The sequence below is a fragment of the Anomaloglossus baeobatrachus genome, chromosome 3 (assembly GCF_048569485.1).
Source record: "Anomaloglossus baeobatrachus isolate aAnoBae1 chromosome 3, aAnoBae1.hap1, whole genome shotgun sequence".
In the NCBI taxonomy this organism is placed as follows: domain Eukaryota; kingdom Metazoa; phylum Chordata; class Amphibia; order Anura; family Aromobatidae; genus Anomaloglossus; species Anomaloglossus baeobatrachus.
The window spans coordinates 191,133,285-191,152,139 of record NC_134355.1 but is presented as its reverse complement, the minus strand read 5'-3'; the positions used below and the strand labels follow the sequence as shown (position 1 = coordinate 191,152,139).

General features: G+C 42.5%; 1 protein-coding gene across 8 annotated transcripts in view; it reads left to right on the top strand.

The window, feature by feature from the left end:
* Positions 1 to 14,761, top strand: part of ARID1B (AT-rich interaction domain 1B) — a 572,492-nt gene extending 557,731 nt beyond the window's left edge. For all 8 annotated transcript variants that reach the window (XM_075339668.1, XM_075339666.1, XM_075339669.1 and 5 more), the window contains one exon: positions 11,684 to 14,761. In XM_075339668.1, the coding sequence (XP_075195783.1) occupies positions 11,684 to 13,423 (1,740 nt within the window). In that variant the 3' untranslated portion in view covers positions 13,424 to 14,761. The remainder of the gene's footprint in view (positions 1 to 11,683) is intronic.
* Positions 14,762 to 18,855: the final 4,094 nt, after the last annotated feature.

Here is an 18,855-nt window from a genome sequence, read left to right as displayed (position 1 = left end):
TTGTTGTTGTCGCTGGGTCTCCTGATGCTGCCGCTGGAATTCCTGGTGCTACCGCTGGGTCTCCTGATGCTGCCGCTGGGATTCCTGGTGTTGCTGCTGGAACAGACCCAGTTGCTCCTGTTGTTTCTGCTGAGTGAGTACCAGCTGCCGCAGAAGCTCCTCCATGTTGTCAGCGGGTTTATACCGTAGCGTAGCAGGCTTGATTATTGACATGCAGCGGTGGGGTATGCCTCAAGCCTCTATGCCCGCATTCTCCACCATAATGTAGCGGGGTGGGGGTCCCCCAGGACGACAAAGAGGCAGTGACCCCAAAAGTCCAACCAACATAAGTTTATTTACCGCTGCTGCACAGGATATATGTCCTCCAGGATACAGCCAGGCTATATACAGTCCATAGGTTACCACGTCACACAGGTACCCGCTGCCGTAGAAGGCGGTCTTACTGTACCCCGTACTGCTTTTCAGGGGGCCCACAGACCTGTTATCACACCACACGGGTCTGAACTCCTCTCAGCTTCTTGCTCTGCAGCTTACAAAGCAACTCTGCCCCACCCAGGCCTTTGCAAGGAGCTTTTAAATGAGAACTGTGGCCATGAGCCACCTGCATAACCCGGACTGGGATGTATGTATAAGTTTGTATACACATATACATACCTCCCAACCGTCCCGGATTCTGCGGGACTTGCACGATTTATCAGGGCTGTCCCGCACTCCCGCGGCTCACAGCTGATGTCCCGGCTCCTCCCCTCAGTGAAGTGAATAAATTAAATTAAATTATCATCGGCTCTGGATTTTCAGGGCGGCCGGGACTCGAACTCGTGGAACTGTGAGTTCATTGTTTCAAAGGCAGCAGCTCTAACCACTGAGCTACTGCCTCTATTGAAAGCAATAGGAAGATTTTGTTATCTTGACCTCTATACTGCAGGTGAGACACCAGAAGCAGGTTATTCAGCTGCAAAGATGGATGGAGGGATGGATGAATGGAGGGATAGAGGGATGGATGGATGGATGATAGAGGGATGAAAGGAGGGATAGAGGGAGGGATGGATGGATGATAGAGGGATGAATGGAGGGATAGAGGGATGAAAGGAGGGAGGGATGGATGGATGAATGGAGGGATGAATGGAGGGATAGAAGGAGGGATGAATGGAGGGATAGAGGGATGAAAGGAGGGATAGAGTGAGGGATGGATGATAGAGGGTTGAATGGAGGGAGGGATAGAGGGAGGGATGGATGCATGGATGATAGAGGGATGAATGGAGGGATAGAGGGATGGATGGATGGATGATAGAGGGATGAATGGAGGGATGGATGGAGGGATAGAGGGAGGGATGGATGGATGATAGAGGGATGAATGGAGAGATAGAGGGAGGGATGAATGGAGGGATAGAGGGAGGGATGGATGATAGAGGGATGAATGGAGGGATAGAGGGATGGATGGATGATAGAGGGATGAATGGAGGGATAGAAGGAGGGATGAATGGAGGGATAGAGGGATGAAAGGAGGGATAGAGGGATGGATGGATGATAGAGGGATGAATGGAGGGATAGAGGGCGGGATGAATGGAGGGATAGAGGGAGGGATGGATGGATGATAGAGGGATGAATGGAGAGATAGAGGGAGGGATGAATGGAGGGATAGAGGGAGGGATGGATGATAGAGGGATGAATGGAGGGATAGAGGGATGGATGGATGATAGAGGGATGAATGGAGGGATAGAAGGAGGGATGAATGGAGGGATAGAGGGATGAAAGGAGGGATAGAGGGATGGATGGATGATAGAGGGATGAATGGAGGGATAGAGGGAGGGATGAATGGAGGGATAGAGGCAGGGATGGATGGATGATAGAGGGATGGAGGGAGGGATGAATGGAGGGATAGAGGCAGGGATGGATGGATGATAGAGGGATGAATGGAGGGATGAATGGAGGGATAGAGGGATGGATGGATGATAGAGGGATGAATGGAGGGATAGAAGGAGGGATGAATGGAGGGATAGAGGGATGAAAGGAGGGATAGAGGGATGGATGGATGATAGAGGGATGAATGGAGGGATAGAGGGAGGGATGGATGCATGGATGATAGAGGGATGAATGGAGGGATAGAGGGATGGATGGATGGATGAATGGAGGGATAGAGGGAGGGATGGATGATAGAGGGATGAATGGAGGGATAGAGGGAGGGATGAATGGAGGGATAGAGGCAGGGATGGATGGATGATAGAGGGATGAATGGAGGGATAGAGGGAGGGATGGATGGATGATAGAGGGATGAAAAGAGGGATAGAGGGAGGGATGGATGGATGAGAGAGGGATGAATGGAGGGATAGAGGGATGGATGGATGATAGAGGGATGAATGGAGGGATAGAAGGAGGGATGAATGGAGGGATAGAGGGATGAAAGGAGGGATAGAGGGATGGATGGATGATAGAGGGATGAATGGAGGGATAGAAGGAGGGATGGATGGATGATAGAGGGATGAATGGAGGGATAGAGGGATGAAAGGAGGGATAGAGGGAGGGATGGATGGATGATAGAGGGATGAATGGAGGGATAGAGGGAGGGATGGATGGATGATAGAGGGATGAATGGAGGGATAGAAGGAGGGATGAATGGAGGGATAGAGGGATGAAAGGAGGGATAGAGGGATGGATGGATGATAGAGGGATGAATGGAGGGATAGAGGGGAGGGATGGATGCATGGATGATAGAGGGATGAATGGAGGGATAGAGGGATGGATGGAGGGATGAATGGAGGGATAGAGGGAGGAATAGAGGGAGGGATGGATGGATGATAGAGGGATGAATGGAGGGATAGAGGGAGGGATGAATGGAGGGATAGAGGGAGGGATGGATGGATGATAGAGGGATGAATGGAGGGATAGGTGGATGAATGGAGGGATGAATGGAGGGATAGAGGGAGGGATAGAGCGATGAATGGAGGGATGAATGGAGGGATAGGTGGATGAATGGAGGGATAGAGGGAGGGATAGAGCGATGAATGGAGGGATGAATGGAGGGATGAATGGAGGGATGAATGGAGGGATGAATGGAGGGATGAATGGAGGGATGAATGGAGGGATGAATGGAGGGATGAATGGAGGGATGAATGGAGGGATGAATGGAGGGATGAATGGAGGGATGAATGGAGAGATGAATGGAGAGATGAATGGAGAGATGAATGGAGAGATGAATGGAGAGATAGAGGGAGGGATAGAGGGAGGGATGGATGATAGTGGGATGGATGGATGATAGAGGGATGGATGATAGAGGGATATATAGATACACGACAGATAATAGATAGAGATAGATTCATAGATAGATAGAATCATAGATAGAGAGATAGAATCATAGAGGGATAGAGATAGATAGATAAATACTGTATCTCAATGTTGGTGAAAGAGTCAGATTCATTTGTTCCCATAAAACTACTATAAAGAAATGAGGAAAAAAATACAAATACAATTTTTTTTTTTATCTTCACCACCTTGGATTCAAACCAGCAACGTTCAAAACTTGTGTCCAGCAGCCTCCTGGCTTTCCTAGCTGCTCTAGCTGTTGAGCCACTAGGAGTGATGATGTCAGAGGGAGGATTTCACATAAATGAACCTACAATGCAGCCTCTTACATAGCAGATTACACAGGACACAGCTCCATTGTACAGAGCAGCATCTCTATGTCCTGTATTCTAGAGGGAGAGGAAAAGAGGATTTTTTTTCTTCTAATAAAGTTACTAAAAATAATAAAAAAAATAGAACAATGTAATTTTATTGCACTTTTTTATAAAATAATAAACATCACAAATCAGCAAATAACATGGACATATTTGGTGTCCCTGTAATCGTAATGACCTGAACAACACAGCGATCAGATTATTTATGGGGATCGGTAAATGGCGGGAAAAAAAGGCTCAATTTATTATTTTTCTTTATGAAAACCCATAAAAAATGTAATAAAAATGGATCACTGAGGCCGTGTTCACACATAGCGTAAATTCTGCATTTTTTCTGCAGGTGTCCGCACCACGAGTGCAATAACAATGTTCTCTGATTATTGCGTGTTTGCGGTATTTTTTATACATTGTCCCCCTTATTTGATACATGTGTGTTGCTGATGTGAATCCTGAAGCTTATAAAGAAGGAAACACCAAATCCGCACAGTTCAGCGGCGTCTTTCCACGCACCAGGGGCGGAGATTTCAGCACGTCTCATCCACTTTGCTTGGACAATAAGTCCATATTCACATGTAGTGTAAATGCTGCATTTTTTCTGCCGCTGTCCGCACCACGAGCGCAATAACAATCTCCTCTGATTCTTGCGTGTTTGCGGTATTTTTTATACATTGTCCCCCTTATTTGATACATGTTTGTTGCTGATGTGAATCCTGAAGATTATAAAGAAAGAAACACCAAATCCGCACCGTTCAGCGGCGTCTTTCCACGCACCAGGAGCGGAGATTTCAGGACGTCTCATCCACTTTGCTTGGACAATTAGTCCATATTCACATGTAGTGTAAATGCTGCATATTTTTCTGCTGTTTTTTTGCACATTTATTCTGCTGTGTTTAATTGTCTAAGTAAAGTGTATGTGGTTCCATGAAAAGACGCTCCTGAATTCTGCGTTTTTCGGGGGGGGGGGGGGGGGTTCTCTGGAGGTTTCTATGTGGAGCTTAAAAAAAAATGCAGGAAAAAGCTTCTCTGTACAATAAAAACACTTAAAAACGCAGATTCACATCTGAACCAAAAACGCATTAAATAATGGAGAAAAGGCAGAAAAAATGCAGCAAAAATGGAAAAAACAGAGAAGATTGTTATTGTGTAGTTTGGTGCAGACAGAAACAAAAAGAAACAGAATTTATGCAGGGTGTGAACACAGATTGATAGGCACAAATAAGCAACATGTCATATAGTGACACAGAAATCTAAAAAAAATTCTGACTGCTATGAATATGAATGAACAGTCCACGGCATCTGCTGAATGACCCTTACTGCCAAATGGGTGTGGCTAGGGGTGTGGCTAGGGGCGTGGTCAAAATTTGCCGCGGCGCGCTGCGCGCGCCGCATACTTTGTCCCTCTTTCCTTTCATTTCTTTATTCCAAAGCATGTGCAACCAAATATTAAGCTTAGGATGGCAACAATTTTGTCCAACCCATTTGGAGTTTGTGAAATTATGTCCAATTTGTCTTTTATTCTCTGGGCTTTTTTGTGTTCTTCCAATACACACAAAGGAAATATATGTGTATAACAAAACTTGTAATACAATGATTTTCTTGGAGAAACACAATTTCAAAGGTGCTAACTAGAGTTGAGCAAGTATCGAAATATTTCTGTTCGCGATACTCGTAACGAGTACTGTATTCGTTTCAAATAGCAACTGCTATGCAAGTCAAGGGGGTATGTGAGTATTTTCTGCTGTTTGGCAAATGCGAGTAATTTTCTGCTGGATTCCAGCAGAAAGGGACTCGCATTTCCCATTGACTTGCAGTGTGCTCACTATTCGGAACAAATACGCAAGTAGCACAAAGTACTCTTTACGAGTATCGCAAACACGAATGTTTCGATACGTTTAACTCTAGTGCTAACACTTTTGGTTATGACTGTATATACTAGACACATATATATACGCAATAACACTATTCTATATACTGTATGTGTATATATAGTAAAAACAAATAAACCTAAAAATAATAAAATAAGGAAGCTACCACATATATACACTTTATAATTATTTATTCTATTTTTAGTCTTTTGCATGTAAATCCAATATTATTGTTTTTCACTTCTTGCTTCCATAGCCAAGGTTTTTTTTTGCACTTTATTTTTTTCCTCATATTCATCCGAGTCACATAACCTTTTTATTTTTATGTGTGACATAGTTATATGAGGGCTTGTAAGTTGTTTTTACTTCACTTTCTGGAACAATTTCAAGCATGTCAACACTTTCAGCCATGACTATGTATGTATACATACATATAAGTATACAACATTGGTATATAAACATAAAAAGTCTCCCCAGCCAAAGAAATTCATTAAGGTTATGTACGCATGGTGCATTTTTTTTTCATGCAGACTGTGGCACAAATCTACATGTCTATCTTTATGCCAGCTATGCCAGCAAAGTCAATCAGAATTCTGAAGTACTGTGCGCATGTTGCTTATTTTTTCCTTGCAGATTTGGTGCAGAAAATAATCTGCAGCATATCAATTGTTGGTGCATTTTTTTCCTGTGGTTTTATCCCTTCCAGCCATTCACTTCACTAATAAAAACGCATGATACAAAAGTGCACCAAAAAAATGCATGCATTTTTTTGTGCGTTTTTCGGCTACAAGGTGCAGAAAAATTCTGAACCAAAAACTCAGCATGCGCACATAGCCTAAATCACACCACAAAACGTAATCTTAAAAGTTCATGGCTGAAGCCCCCATAATCAGCGAAATAACAGGATGTCAGAAGTAAACAGACATATGTTTTTAGGCAATTCAGTTGAACATATATATATATATACTAGCTGTACTACCAGGCTTCGCCCGGGTTAATAACTGCTGTTAACAAAATAGAATGTATTAATAAAAATTTATTCTGCACACAAACACCACAAAACAAATAGATAGAAATGTAATTATTAAAAGGCAAAAACTAAGCTAATAGAAGCATTTCACAACATTATATTTCAACACCACAGATAGTCCACACAGATTTAACTAAATTGGCCAAGTAATGTGCCCTGCCTGTCTCTTTCCAGGGCCTGCCTGTCTCTTTCCAGGGCCTGCCTGTCTCTTTCCAGGGCCTGCCTGTCTCTTTCCAGGGCCTGCCTGTCTCTTTCCAGGTCCTGCCGGTCTCTTTCCAGGGCCTGCCGGTCTCTTTCCAGGGCCTGCCGGTCTCTTTCCAGGGCCTGCCGGTCTCTTTCCAGGGCCTGCCGGTCTCTTTCCAGGGCCTGCCGGTCTCTTTCCAGGGCCTGCCGGTCTCTTTCCAGGGCCTGCCGGTCTCTTTCCAGGGCCTGCCGGTCTCTTTCCAGGGCCTGCCGGTCTCTTTCCAGGGCCTGCCGGTCTCTTTCCAGGGCCTGCCGGTCTCTTTCCAGGGCCTGCCGGTCTCTTTCCAGGGCCTGCCGGTCTCTTTCCAGGGCCTGCCGGTCTCTTTCCAGGGCCTGCCGGTCTCTTTCCAGGGCCTGCCGGTCTCTTTCCAGGGCCTGCCGGTCTCTTTCCAGGGCCTGCCTGTCTCTTTCCAGGGCCTGCCTGTCTCTTTCCAGGGCCTGCCGGTCTCTTTCCAGGGCCTGCCTGTCTCTTTCCAGGGCCTGCCGGTCTCTTTCCAGGGCCTGCCTGTCTCTTTCCAGGGCCTGCCTGTCTCTTTCCAGGGCCTGCCTGTCTCTTTCCAGGGCCTGCCTGTCTCTTTCCAGGGCCTGCCTGTCTCTTTCCAGGGCCTGCCTGTCTCTTTCCAGGGCCTGCCTGTCTCTTTCCAGGGCCTGCCTGTCTCTTTCCAGGGCCTGCCTGTCTCTTTCCAGGGCCTGCCTGTCTCTTTCCAGGGCCTGCCTGTCTCTTTCCAGGGCCTGCCTGTCTCTTTCCAGGGCCTGCCTGTCTCTTTCCAGGGCCTGCCTGTCTCTTTCCAGGGCCTGCCTGTCTCTTTCCAGGGCCTGCCTGTCTCTTTCCAGGGCCTGCCTGTCTCTTTCCAGGGCCTGCCTGTCTCTTTCCAGGGCCTGCCTGTCTCTTTCCAGGGCCTGCCTGTCTCTTTCCAGGGCCTGCCTGTCTCTTTCCAGGGCCTGCCTGTCTCTTTCCAGGGCCTGCCTGTCTCTTTCCAGGGCCTGCCTGTCTCTTTCCAGGGCCTGCCTGTCTCTTTCCAGGGCCTGCCTGTCTCTTTCCAGGGCCTGCCTGTCTCTTTCCAGGGCCTGCCTGTCTCTTTCCAGGGCCTGCCTGTCTCTTTCCAGGGCCTGCCTGTCTCTTTCCAGGGCCTGCCTGTCTCTTTCCAGGGCCTGCCTGTCTCTTTCCAGGGCCTGCCTGTCTCTTTCCAGGGCCTGCCTGTCTCTTTCCAGGGCCTGCCTGTCTCTTTCCAGGGCCTGCCTGTCTCTTTCCAGGGCCTGCCTGTCTCTTTCCAGGGCCTGCCTGTCTCTTTCCAGGGCCTGCCTGTCTCTTTCCAGGGCCTGCCTGTCTCTTTCCAGGGCCTGCCTGTCTCTTTCCAGGGCCTGCCTGTCTCTTTCCAGGGCCTGCCTGTCTCTTTCCAGGGCCTGCCTGTCTCTTTCCAGGGCCTGCCTGTCTCTTTCCAGGGCCTGCCTGTCTCTTTCCAGGGCCTGCCTGTCTCTTTCCAGGGCCTGCCTGTCTCTTTCCAGGGCCTGCCTGTCTCTTTCCAGGGCCTGCCTGTCTCTTTCCAGGGCCTGCCTGTCTCTTTCCAGGGCCTGCCTGTCTCTTTCCAGGGCCTGCCTGTCTCTCTCTGTCTCCCCACCGACATCTTATTACCTCACATATAAGCTTTTTAAACTATGAATGTCTTTTGTTCCTATAGCAACCCATCACAGCTCCTACTAATAACCTGTAGTTCCAGGCTCCATTTACTTTAATGGAGGCATGTTTTTTGGAGAGTAACTGTAAAGCACGGGGTTAAATTTTCCTGTCAAAACATAGTCTACGATGTTCCCTGGGTCACATGAGGTGTCTGTGCAAAATTTCGTGATTGTGAAAGCGACGGTGTGGATACACTTTTCGTTCACTTTCCCCATTATGTAAATAGGGGCAAAATTGAGGCTATGTGCGCACGTGTGCGTATTACATGCAGTTACGCTGCGATCTGCAGCGCAGCGTAACTGCATGCGTCCTGCGTCCCCTGCACAGTCTATGGAGATTGTGCAGGAGTCGTGCGCACGTGGCATATTAGAACGCAGCGATTCGGCTGCTGCCCGAATCGCTGCGTTCTAAGAAGTGACATGTCACTTCTTCCGTGCGGTTTGCATGCTGTCTATAGGGAGAGGCAGCATGCAGAGCGCACGTTCTCTGCCAGCACCATGCGCTTCAGAACGGAGCTTTTCAGCTGCGCTCTGAAGCGCACCTTTTAGGTGCGGTGCAGAGCGCACTCGTGCGCACATAGCCTGATTGGTAAATTGGAACACGCGGGGTTAAAATTTCGCCTCACAACATAGCCTATGACGCTCTCTGGGTCCAGTCGTGTGAGTGTGCAAAATTTTGTGGCTGTAGCTGCGACGGTGCACGTGCCAATCCCGGTATATATATATATAGATATTATAAAAATAGGTATGTATGTATGTATGTATGTATATGTCATGACATAAGAGGCTCACAGTCAGCGACAAACATAAACTCCTTGTTCAGTCTCCGGTTCAACACTCGTATGTACCCGGTTAGGATTTCGGTGAGAATTCTTTTTTGTCTTTTTCTATATATCAACTAAATTACCCCAAAAGACAGGTCTGTACTTGTGACATCCTGTTAAATCATTAAAGGGAATGTATCGCATTTTTTTATTTTTGTATTAAAAATAAAGTATTTTCAATACAAAATGAAAATTACATCTTATTTAGTTTTTATTTAATTTTACTGGAGGCACTGGGGGCCCTGTTAGATTTGCTGTGTGTGCAACGACAGTTACTCCTTTATGGCAGCAGCCCCTGAGCATAGAGAACAGTGGTCGGGATCCGACCCCAGCTTTTACGTTACTTTGGGCATCTGCTGTGACCTGGACGTACCCCCTGGGCTGTCCAGATCACAGTAGAGGGAGGAGATCAGCGCCATCATTGTGGAGCTCACAGCGTATGCTGTTTGCTCCACTGTACCCCTGTCAACTGCCAGGATATGTGAGTACGGGCCGCCTCCCCTCCCCCCGTTACCGTCTCCGCTGACACCCCATCCCTCTGCTCTCCCCAGCCCTGCTCTGCCCCCGCTACTGCTACCGCCGCCCCCCCCACCATAACCGTCTCAGATGACACCCCCTCCCTCCGCTCTCCCCAGCCACTGCTCTGCCCGCCGCTGCTGTGTGTGTGTGTGCCACTGCATGTGAGTACCGCCACTGCTACCGCTCATACTCTCTGCACGGCTCTGTATCTAATCTTCTCCTGTGTGATACTGTCTGCACGGCTGTTCATCTAATCCTATCCTGTGTGATACCGTCTGCTGAGCCATGTATCTAATCCTATCCTGGGTGATACTCCTGCTGTCCTTGGTAACACTTTAGACATTTCTGGTCACCAACAAAATGGCTCTGCACTATGTCCCTACATGTCATTCTCTGTTATCTGTTGTAAACACTCAGATTGGGAGGGGGGAGGCATGTCATCACTCACAGAAGAGCAGACTCCGCCCACTATACTGCATCTGTAACGTGAGCTTTTTATACAGTTGAATTTCTGTAGGATTTCAGAAGCTGCTCCCCCTAGTGTTTAACAGTGGAAACAGTGGAAAATATTAAACTTTAATTTTTTTTTTATATTTTGCTCAATTAAAAAAAAATAATATTTAAACAAAACATTAAAATGGTATTACTTTACATATTTTCAGTTATTGAATTTTTTATTTTTTTTCTGACGATCCATTCCCTTTTAAATATGGGAACTTCAGGCATGGACTTTTAAGTCTGAAACGAAGTGTAGGGAACTTTAGTCTAATGGCCCCACTCCAGCGGTAAAATAAAAAAATAAATACTGGAGTGGTGCTTGGATGTAGACTTTTGCAAATCCTTTTCTATCTTTTTATGTAATCCCAGGTAGATTTGATAAGATCAGGGCTCTGTGGGGGACATATCATCACTGCCAGGTCTCCTTTTTCTTTTTTACATTCAATACTTCTTTTTAGAGACATTGACTGTATGTTTGGGGCCATTGCCATGCTGCAGAAAAAAAATTGGAGCCAATTAGACACCTCTGTGATGGTATTGCATGATGGATAAAGTACCTGCCTTTGTTTCTCAGCACTGAGGACACCATTCATTTTTACCAATTCCCCAATTCTATTTGCTGAAATGCAGTCCAAAACTTGCAAGGAACTTCCATGATGCCTCACTGATTCCTACAGACACTCAATATTCAACAGCTCTCATGCCCTTTTCACAAAAAAACTGTCTTCTTTAACAGCAAAATATTTCAAATTTTGGCTTATCAGCCCAGAGCCCTTGCTGCCATTTTTCTGCACTACAGTTCCTATGGGTTTACGTATAGTTGAACTGCTTGACCTTACTTCCATGTCGAATGAAGAGGACGAAAATTGATAATTTAACTTATTTGTAAAGGTGGGATAAATTGAGAGTGTATAGTATACATTATTTGTACCTTTTTGCAAGGCAAAGAAGGATGAGAAACTAGGAATTAAGGAGAAAGGACACTTGGTGCAGCCTTCTAGACTAGTGACATGCCTTGTCCCTGGTGTATTAGGATGTGAACCAGCAGAGCTACAGTTTGAAAGGAACTATATGAAAAAAAATACAGTTTAAGGTATGAAAGAACTTGGCAGCATGGGTAAAAGTAACAATATTTTATTTTTAAACATTTTTACAAAAACTGAAAAACCCTTTAACCTTGTCTTGCATTTTGAGTATTATATGTATATTTGCCTACTTTATTAGCTTTTACTTCTTTTTTTAGCTTTGGTTTTTTAACTTTGTTAAAATTGATACATTTTGTTGTTAATGAAAGTGATCATCATAGAAATATAATTTTCCTAACCCCACTATCATTTATTTTTCATTTATTAGCTACCTGGATTCTTGGAACTATTGGTAGAATACTTCCGGAAATGCCTCATTGATATATTTGGAATTCTGAAAGAATATGAAGTTGGTGAAAATGTCAAAAAAGCCCTTGAAAATGGATTAGAAGATATTCCATATATAGAAGAAGAAGAAGCTGCTATGGAATATAAGGAGGGCTCTGAAGAGGAAGATGATGAGATTACTGATGATGATGACGATGATGATGAACAGGATCAGGATGTAGCTGAAAAAGACCCTTTAAAAACTGAGGATCTCTCTGTCAAATCAGGAGCATTGAGTGATCCTTCTTCTCGGCCAAAACAAGCCAGTAAGTTTGACAAGCTGCCAATCAAAGTTGTGAAGAAGAATGATCTTTTTGTTATTGATCGATCAGACCAACTTGGGAGAGTTCAGGAATTCATTAGTGGTTTACTTCATTGGCAACTTGGAGGAGGTGACACAACTGAACACATTCAGACACACTTTGAAAGCAAAATGGAGGTACCCATACATAAAAGATCACAACCCTCAAATGGTTCACCAAGTAAAAAGAAGGATCTTGATGTCAATTTGTTAGTGGAGTATGAAGAGAATCAGACAGAAAAAAACATAACTGCAACCATTGATGATGTCCTGTCTGCAAGGCCAGGTGCTCTGCCTGAAGACTCAACAAGCCCTTGCTTACAAATGAACAGCAACAAACATTCATTAGGGATCAACCAAGCCAAAATTCATAGAAATATTACACTACTTGAGGATGAACCAAGAAACAGAGATGACTCTCCTTTGTGTACAATAGCCCAGTGGCAAGACTCTTTGGCAAAACGCTGCATTTGTGTGTCAAATGTAATCCGCAGTTTGTCCTTTGTGCCTGGGAATGATGCAGAGTTATCAAAACATCCAGGTTTGGTATTGATTCTTGGGAAATTAGTTCTCCTTCACCATGAGCATCCAGAGAGAAAACGAACACCACAGACTTATGAGAAAGAAGATGAAGATAAAGGAACCAGCTGTAGCAAAGATGAATGGTGGTGGGATTGCCTCGAAATTCTGAGGGAAAATACTTTGGTCACATTAGCCAATATCTCTGGCCAGCTTGACTTATCTGTTTATACAGAAAGTATTTGTTTGCCAATTTTAGATGGCTTGCTACACTGGATGGTATGTCCATCTGCAGAGGCACAGGATCCCTTCCCAACAGTAGGGCCCAATTCTGTTCTTTCCCCACAGAGACTTGTGCTGGAATCCTTATGTAAACTCAGTATACAAGACAATAATGTGGACCTCATATTGGCCACTCCTCCATTTAGTCGCCAAGAAAAACTCTATGCGACTCTTGTTAGGTACGTTGGGGATCGTAAAATCCCTGTGTGTCGAGAAATGTCTGTGGCACTGCTTTCAAACCTTGCTCAGGGGGATACATTGGTTGCAAGGGCCATAGCTGTGCAGAAGGGAAGTATTGGGAACTTAATAAGCTTCTTGGAAGATGGAGTAACCATGGCCCAGTATCAACAGAGTCAGCATAACCTCATGCATATGCAGCCCCCCAATTTGGAGCCACCTAGCATAGACATGATGTGCAGGGCAGCTAAGGCTTTATTAGCCATGGCCAAAGTGGAGGAAAACCGATCCGAGTTCCTTGTACATGAAGGTCGTTTGTTGGATATTTCTATTACAGCTGTACTGAACTCTGCGGTTGCCTCTGTCATCTGTGATGTACTCTTTCAAATAGGACAATTATGACACCAGTGGGATGCCAAGCATGTGTGAAAGGAGAATAGGAAGTCACATATAACTGGCTATTTTTGTGTTCTTTTATCAAGATTGGAAAGAAGAAAAATAAAAATGTTAAAAGGAAAAAAACAGATTTCCTCAACATATTCAGTCATTTATTTACCAATTGGAAATTCAAAGAAATAGTTAGAGCTCAAAAAATTAAATTTGCTGTTTGTGTATATTAATTTTATTTTATTTGTCTTAACCAAAGTTGGTGATTGTTTCATTCAGAGGTCTTTTTTTTTTTTATTTTATTTTTTTTATTTTATATATTTCTGTTGGTTGTATACTTGGGGAACTGATTTCTAAAACTGTGCAAGCATTGTAAAATGAAATTGTATCAATTATATGCCGGAAATATGTTTTCTTTTTTAAAATATTTGTCCCACTTTGAGTTACACAAAAACAAATGTATCAAACCTGTGTGCAATAGGACAGTTAGTAAAAAAATAAATCTATGTAGATGAGGAGCCTACATTTTGGAAATACTGTTTTTATCCTTTGAATAACAAGAACATTAGACTAGGAGCAGAATAGACTATTATGGAGAAATTAAATACGAGTAAAATAAATTTTCTGAACAGTTATATTGAAATGAGTTGAGTAATACACTCACACACACTCACACACACTCACAATAAAATCAGTTTTTTTTTGTTTGATATTTTACACTGACGACAGCCTTTAGAGTTTTCATTATACATTTTTTATTTTTCTTCCCAGGGGCTGTAATGTATATAAGAGATGTATAGGCCTTCATGTTTTTCCTTTTTTTCCTGTTCTCCTGAACATTCATTTTGGTACATGATGATTTGTCTATTTCCCCATGATGTGGTGAAAGTGATAAATTTTTATGGTCATCTTCTCAATTTTTTTTTTTTTTTTTTTTATTCATGGCACTGAAAAATGAGTAATTCTCTCCTGGCCATATTTCCAACCAAGAGGGTAACGTACAAATTTCTGTTTAAATTAATGCTCTATTTCAGGTTAGCAGCTGAATACTTTGCTTAATGGTCACTATGTGGAAATAGTTGTCTGCCAACTGAATTAGATTATGGTATTATAATACAGATGGAAGTTATTACACCATAATGGATGAAGCAACACAATTTTGAGGTTTTTCAGTGATGATACTTAACATATTTGTATTTCAAGAAAATGTAGTTAAAAAAAAAAGAAAAATGAAAAAAACTTGTTGTAAATTCCTCCTTTTCCTCTGGCTTAATGAATATCATTTATTCAGTATAAAATCTTTATACTATATGTTCCACATGTTAAGAATAAATGTACATTAAATCTTGTTAAGCACTGTGATGGGTGTTTTTGAATAATCCCGTTTTTGTAATGTGTACCTTGCTCCAAATTTGGGAAAAAATAATTGGTCTCAGTCTTCAGCATTGGTGATACGCACATAAACTTATGATGTACACGTCTTACACTTATGTGATCTTTACTGCTGCCAGTGGTGCACAGCTAATAGCAGCACACCACATGACTGCTAAGGGGCGTATGAGTATGGGCGCATGCGGTGATAAGTCTACCACCCTCCTCTCCCGGCTTCTAAATTTCAATGATATCTAAATCATTAGGATTAAGATACAGTTGAATTCATTAGTGGAATGTAGGCTCTGTTTCACTATATATACCTTCTTCATCAAAGTATCAGCACAGAAGGTGCAATGTTTTCTCTAGATTTTGCCTGCTGCACAGAGTCTCAGTCAACACATTGCACAGACTGGAACAGCTCATCCGGAAAATGTGGCTAGGTGAGTTTTACTTAGTCGGTCAGAGGGGACTGTGGTGGCATAATACTCTGTCGGGGCTGTGGAGATCATCCTTATGTGTGGAGATGATGTGGGGGCATCATACTTGTATACATATTTGCATAGTTAATATGGTTGAAAAAGAGATGTCTTTAAGTTAAATTGAGATATAGGAAAGGACAAAGGAAACAGGCAAATGCGCAACCACAATAAATGATCCAGACAGCCCTAGAAGAGCTAATATTTCCCTCATCCCATTTGTTGATCCACTAGACCAAACGTTCAGAAAGAAATTTACATAAACATTTATTTTCTTTTAAAAAGCATCTAAGCTATTTTTTAAACACTCAATGATTACCACTTTGACCAGCTCTTAAAGAAGACTGCTCCACAGATTGATAGTTCTGATGGTAAAGTAGTTGCCATCTTGAGAGATTGAACCTTTTTTTTTTCTTCTTCAGACTAATGGAGTGTCTTTTGAGTTAATTTTACATGAAATGAAGACTAAATAAATGTCATGCTTTTAATCTTTGCTCATAATCAGGGTTGCCAACTTGACTTTTTTTTTTTTTTTCTGGACAGTTTAACAAAAAAAAAATCATGGACACAATATTTTTTCGGAACAGATTGGGAAACTATAAGAAATCATTAAATGGAATCTGTCACCATGTTTTTCCAATATAAAGTACAGCCACCACCTGTATGGATTTATATATAGCATTCTAGAATCCTTTATATAAGTCCCCAAGCCGATCTGCATAATACGAAAGACTTATACTCGCCTGCGGGATGGTCTGGACTGATGATGTGGCTGGTGTTGATCCGGTGCCTCCTCTCTTTTTACGTTGTATAGATGAAGCATTCTACATCAAACAGTGTCTTCCATTGCACTCTTTCGCATGTGCACTCCTCTCTGCCCTGCCGAGGACAGAGCAAAGTACTGTAGTGCGCATCCATGGGTAATCTATGGTCTTTCGATGGACATGCGCATTACAGTAAATCTAAATCAAATAAGTATTTGCTGTGACCACCCTTAGCCTTCAAAACTCCATCAATTCTTCTAGGCACAAATGCACATGCTTGTTGAAGGAACTGAACAGGGAATTTGTTCGATATCTTTGAGAACTAACCTCAGAACTTGTGTGGATATATATTTGCATAAATATTTCCATCTCTTCATGCAATCCCAGACTCTATGTTGAAATTAGGGCTCTGTGGGACCCGGATCATCACTTCCATGACTCCTTGTTCTTCTTTACACTGAAGATGGTTCTTAATGACATTGGTTGTATGTTTGGATTAATTGTCCTGCTGCAGAATAAAATTATAGCCAGTCCTACGCCTCTGTGAGGGTATTGCCGGATGGATAAGTATCTACCTGTTTTGAAGCACAAGGCCTGCTAATCAGAAAAAGAAAGAGATGGTTTGTAAGCTTCCCACCCAGTGGCCACATAATACTGATGTGGGGACTTTACAAGTCTTCTGCTAATCTCTAATATATTATGATTACCCCAGAGACCTATAAGAATTTTGAACTGCATAGATCTTTAACCCAATGAGGCTGTTATACATATTTGGAAATACATACCAGAATGACTGTGTAATTTTGACACTAAGATTAGCAGTTTGCGTCCAGCTTAAGCGTAGACCTGAAAAACGTTCAAAAAGGATTAAAAAGCCATTCTGCATGGGTTTTCAAAGTAACTCTAAAAGCCTAATTAGGTGTAAGAGATTAATTCACTAATGTATGTAGTTTATATTGTAAGTGCACTTCCGGTGTGCATTCACAGTAGACCCTATGTGGACCAACAGTAGCTTTGGGGATTTTTCAAACCGACCAGACAAATGTGTATAAATATACCCAGCATACACACACATGCACCTTGTAGACAAGCTTATGAAGGTATTCAAATTGCAGATGCGACTGGTCTGGTTTTCTTTTTTCTTACTGCCGTCTAAACCTGGCTTTAAGCATATAATAGTTGACTTTAAAATTGGAATGCTTTTCTGATCCAGTACCGTGCCAACAACATTAACCTAACAAAAGATATTGGGGTTTAGTTCAAGCAACTGTAATTTTGTAATATATCTTATAGAAATATACCACTTTCTCCACCATACCACCTTCTCTTTCCCTTTTAATTCATCATTCACATTAAAATACTACTAAAATCTGCCTTGTGAGATGAGACAAATTATTACCTCACAGATGAGGGATCCACTTGTTGGCCATAAGTCTATGGAAAAGCGAAGAGGAGTTTTGTGGTAGAGGAAGACCAATGTAAAGAGACACAAGAAAAAGAAAAATGTTTTCAGCCTAACATGTAACTGCACCTAAAGGGCACCCTTTATTGGTGCACGGAGATTCGAAGGCAGCACACCCAGGATGAAGTACAGTACAATGAAGAAATTGGCAAAGATCCAGCACTGGTTCCAAGATCAGATTAAAAGACTAGCATTTATTCAAAAAATATCTGGAGAAAACCATACATTTAAGATATATTTTTCTATGCGTTTCAAGCCCTAATGAGTCTGAAAACCTCATAGACACTACACAGGATGAAGGATCTGCTAGGGTCTGAAATGCATAGAAAAAATACTTTTTAAACATGTTTATTAAAGAGTTTTTTGTTTTTTTATTTTTTAATAAAGGGTTTTTTAATCTCATTTTGGAGCTAGTGCTGGATCTTTGCCAATTTTTTGCAAAGACACATAGGTGATTTTACCTTCAAGTTTGTTTTATCTCACCCTGAAGTTGGATTCACAGCTGCACCTTTTCATTTTGCTGCCTAATGTTTTCCATGTTGCCGCTGATTCTGAGCATGTGCTGCAGAGAGATAGGGAAGCAGGAACTTCATGTCTTCAGGTATGTACAAAAGTAAAGTATTTGGTGCAGAAATGTCTGCACTATTTCTGCAGCTCTTGGCAGGAAAACACATTTTTTGTTTTTACACACTTTTTTTGTTTTTACACACTTTTTTTGTGCACATTTTTCCTATATATTAGTATGGGTGAAAGAATTGACATCCTGCAGATTTAAATCTGCACCAAATCTGCATGGAGAAAATACTCAACGTGTGCATGAGACTTAAATGGGTTTTCTCGTGAGCAACGTTCATTTTAAAATTGATTTTAATTAATACATCTTAGAATAATAATTTCCACAATTGGATATGTTAAAAAAAAAAATGTTCCTGTGCTGAGATAATCTTATATATGTACCCTGCTATCTACTGTGTAATGACCGTGTCTGACCGTACAGGGACCTGGTCTGATCATACCACATCTCCTGAGCAGGAGAGGAAGTAATAAAGTATACAAATATTACAACTTGGGATCTTAAATTATTCTTTCTATGAGGTAAAATATTTTTTAAAAACAAGCAGGGAAACTCTTTACCTCGCAAAAAGAACCAGATACGATCCTGTGCTGTACTAGCTGTATACTCCTATGCTTCCTTCCCAGCCCATGAGCTGTGGTATGATCATACCATGTCTCTGTACGGTCAGTATGTAGCAGGCACACATTTGTCTCAGCACAGGGCCATTTTTTTTTTTTTAACACATCTAATTGTATAAATTATTATTATTATTATTATTATAAGATCTATTGATTAAAATCAACTTTGAAATAAAC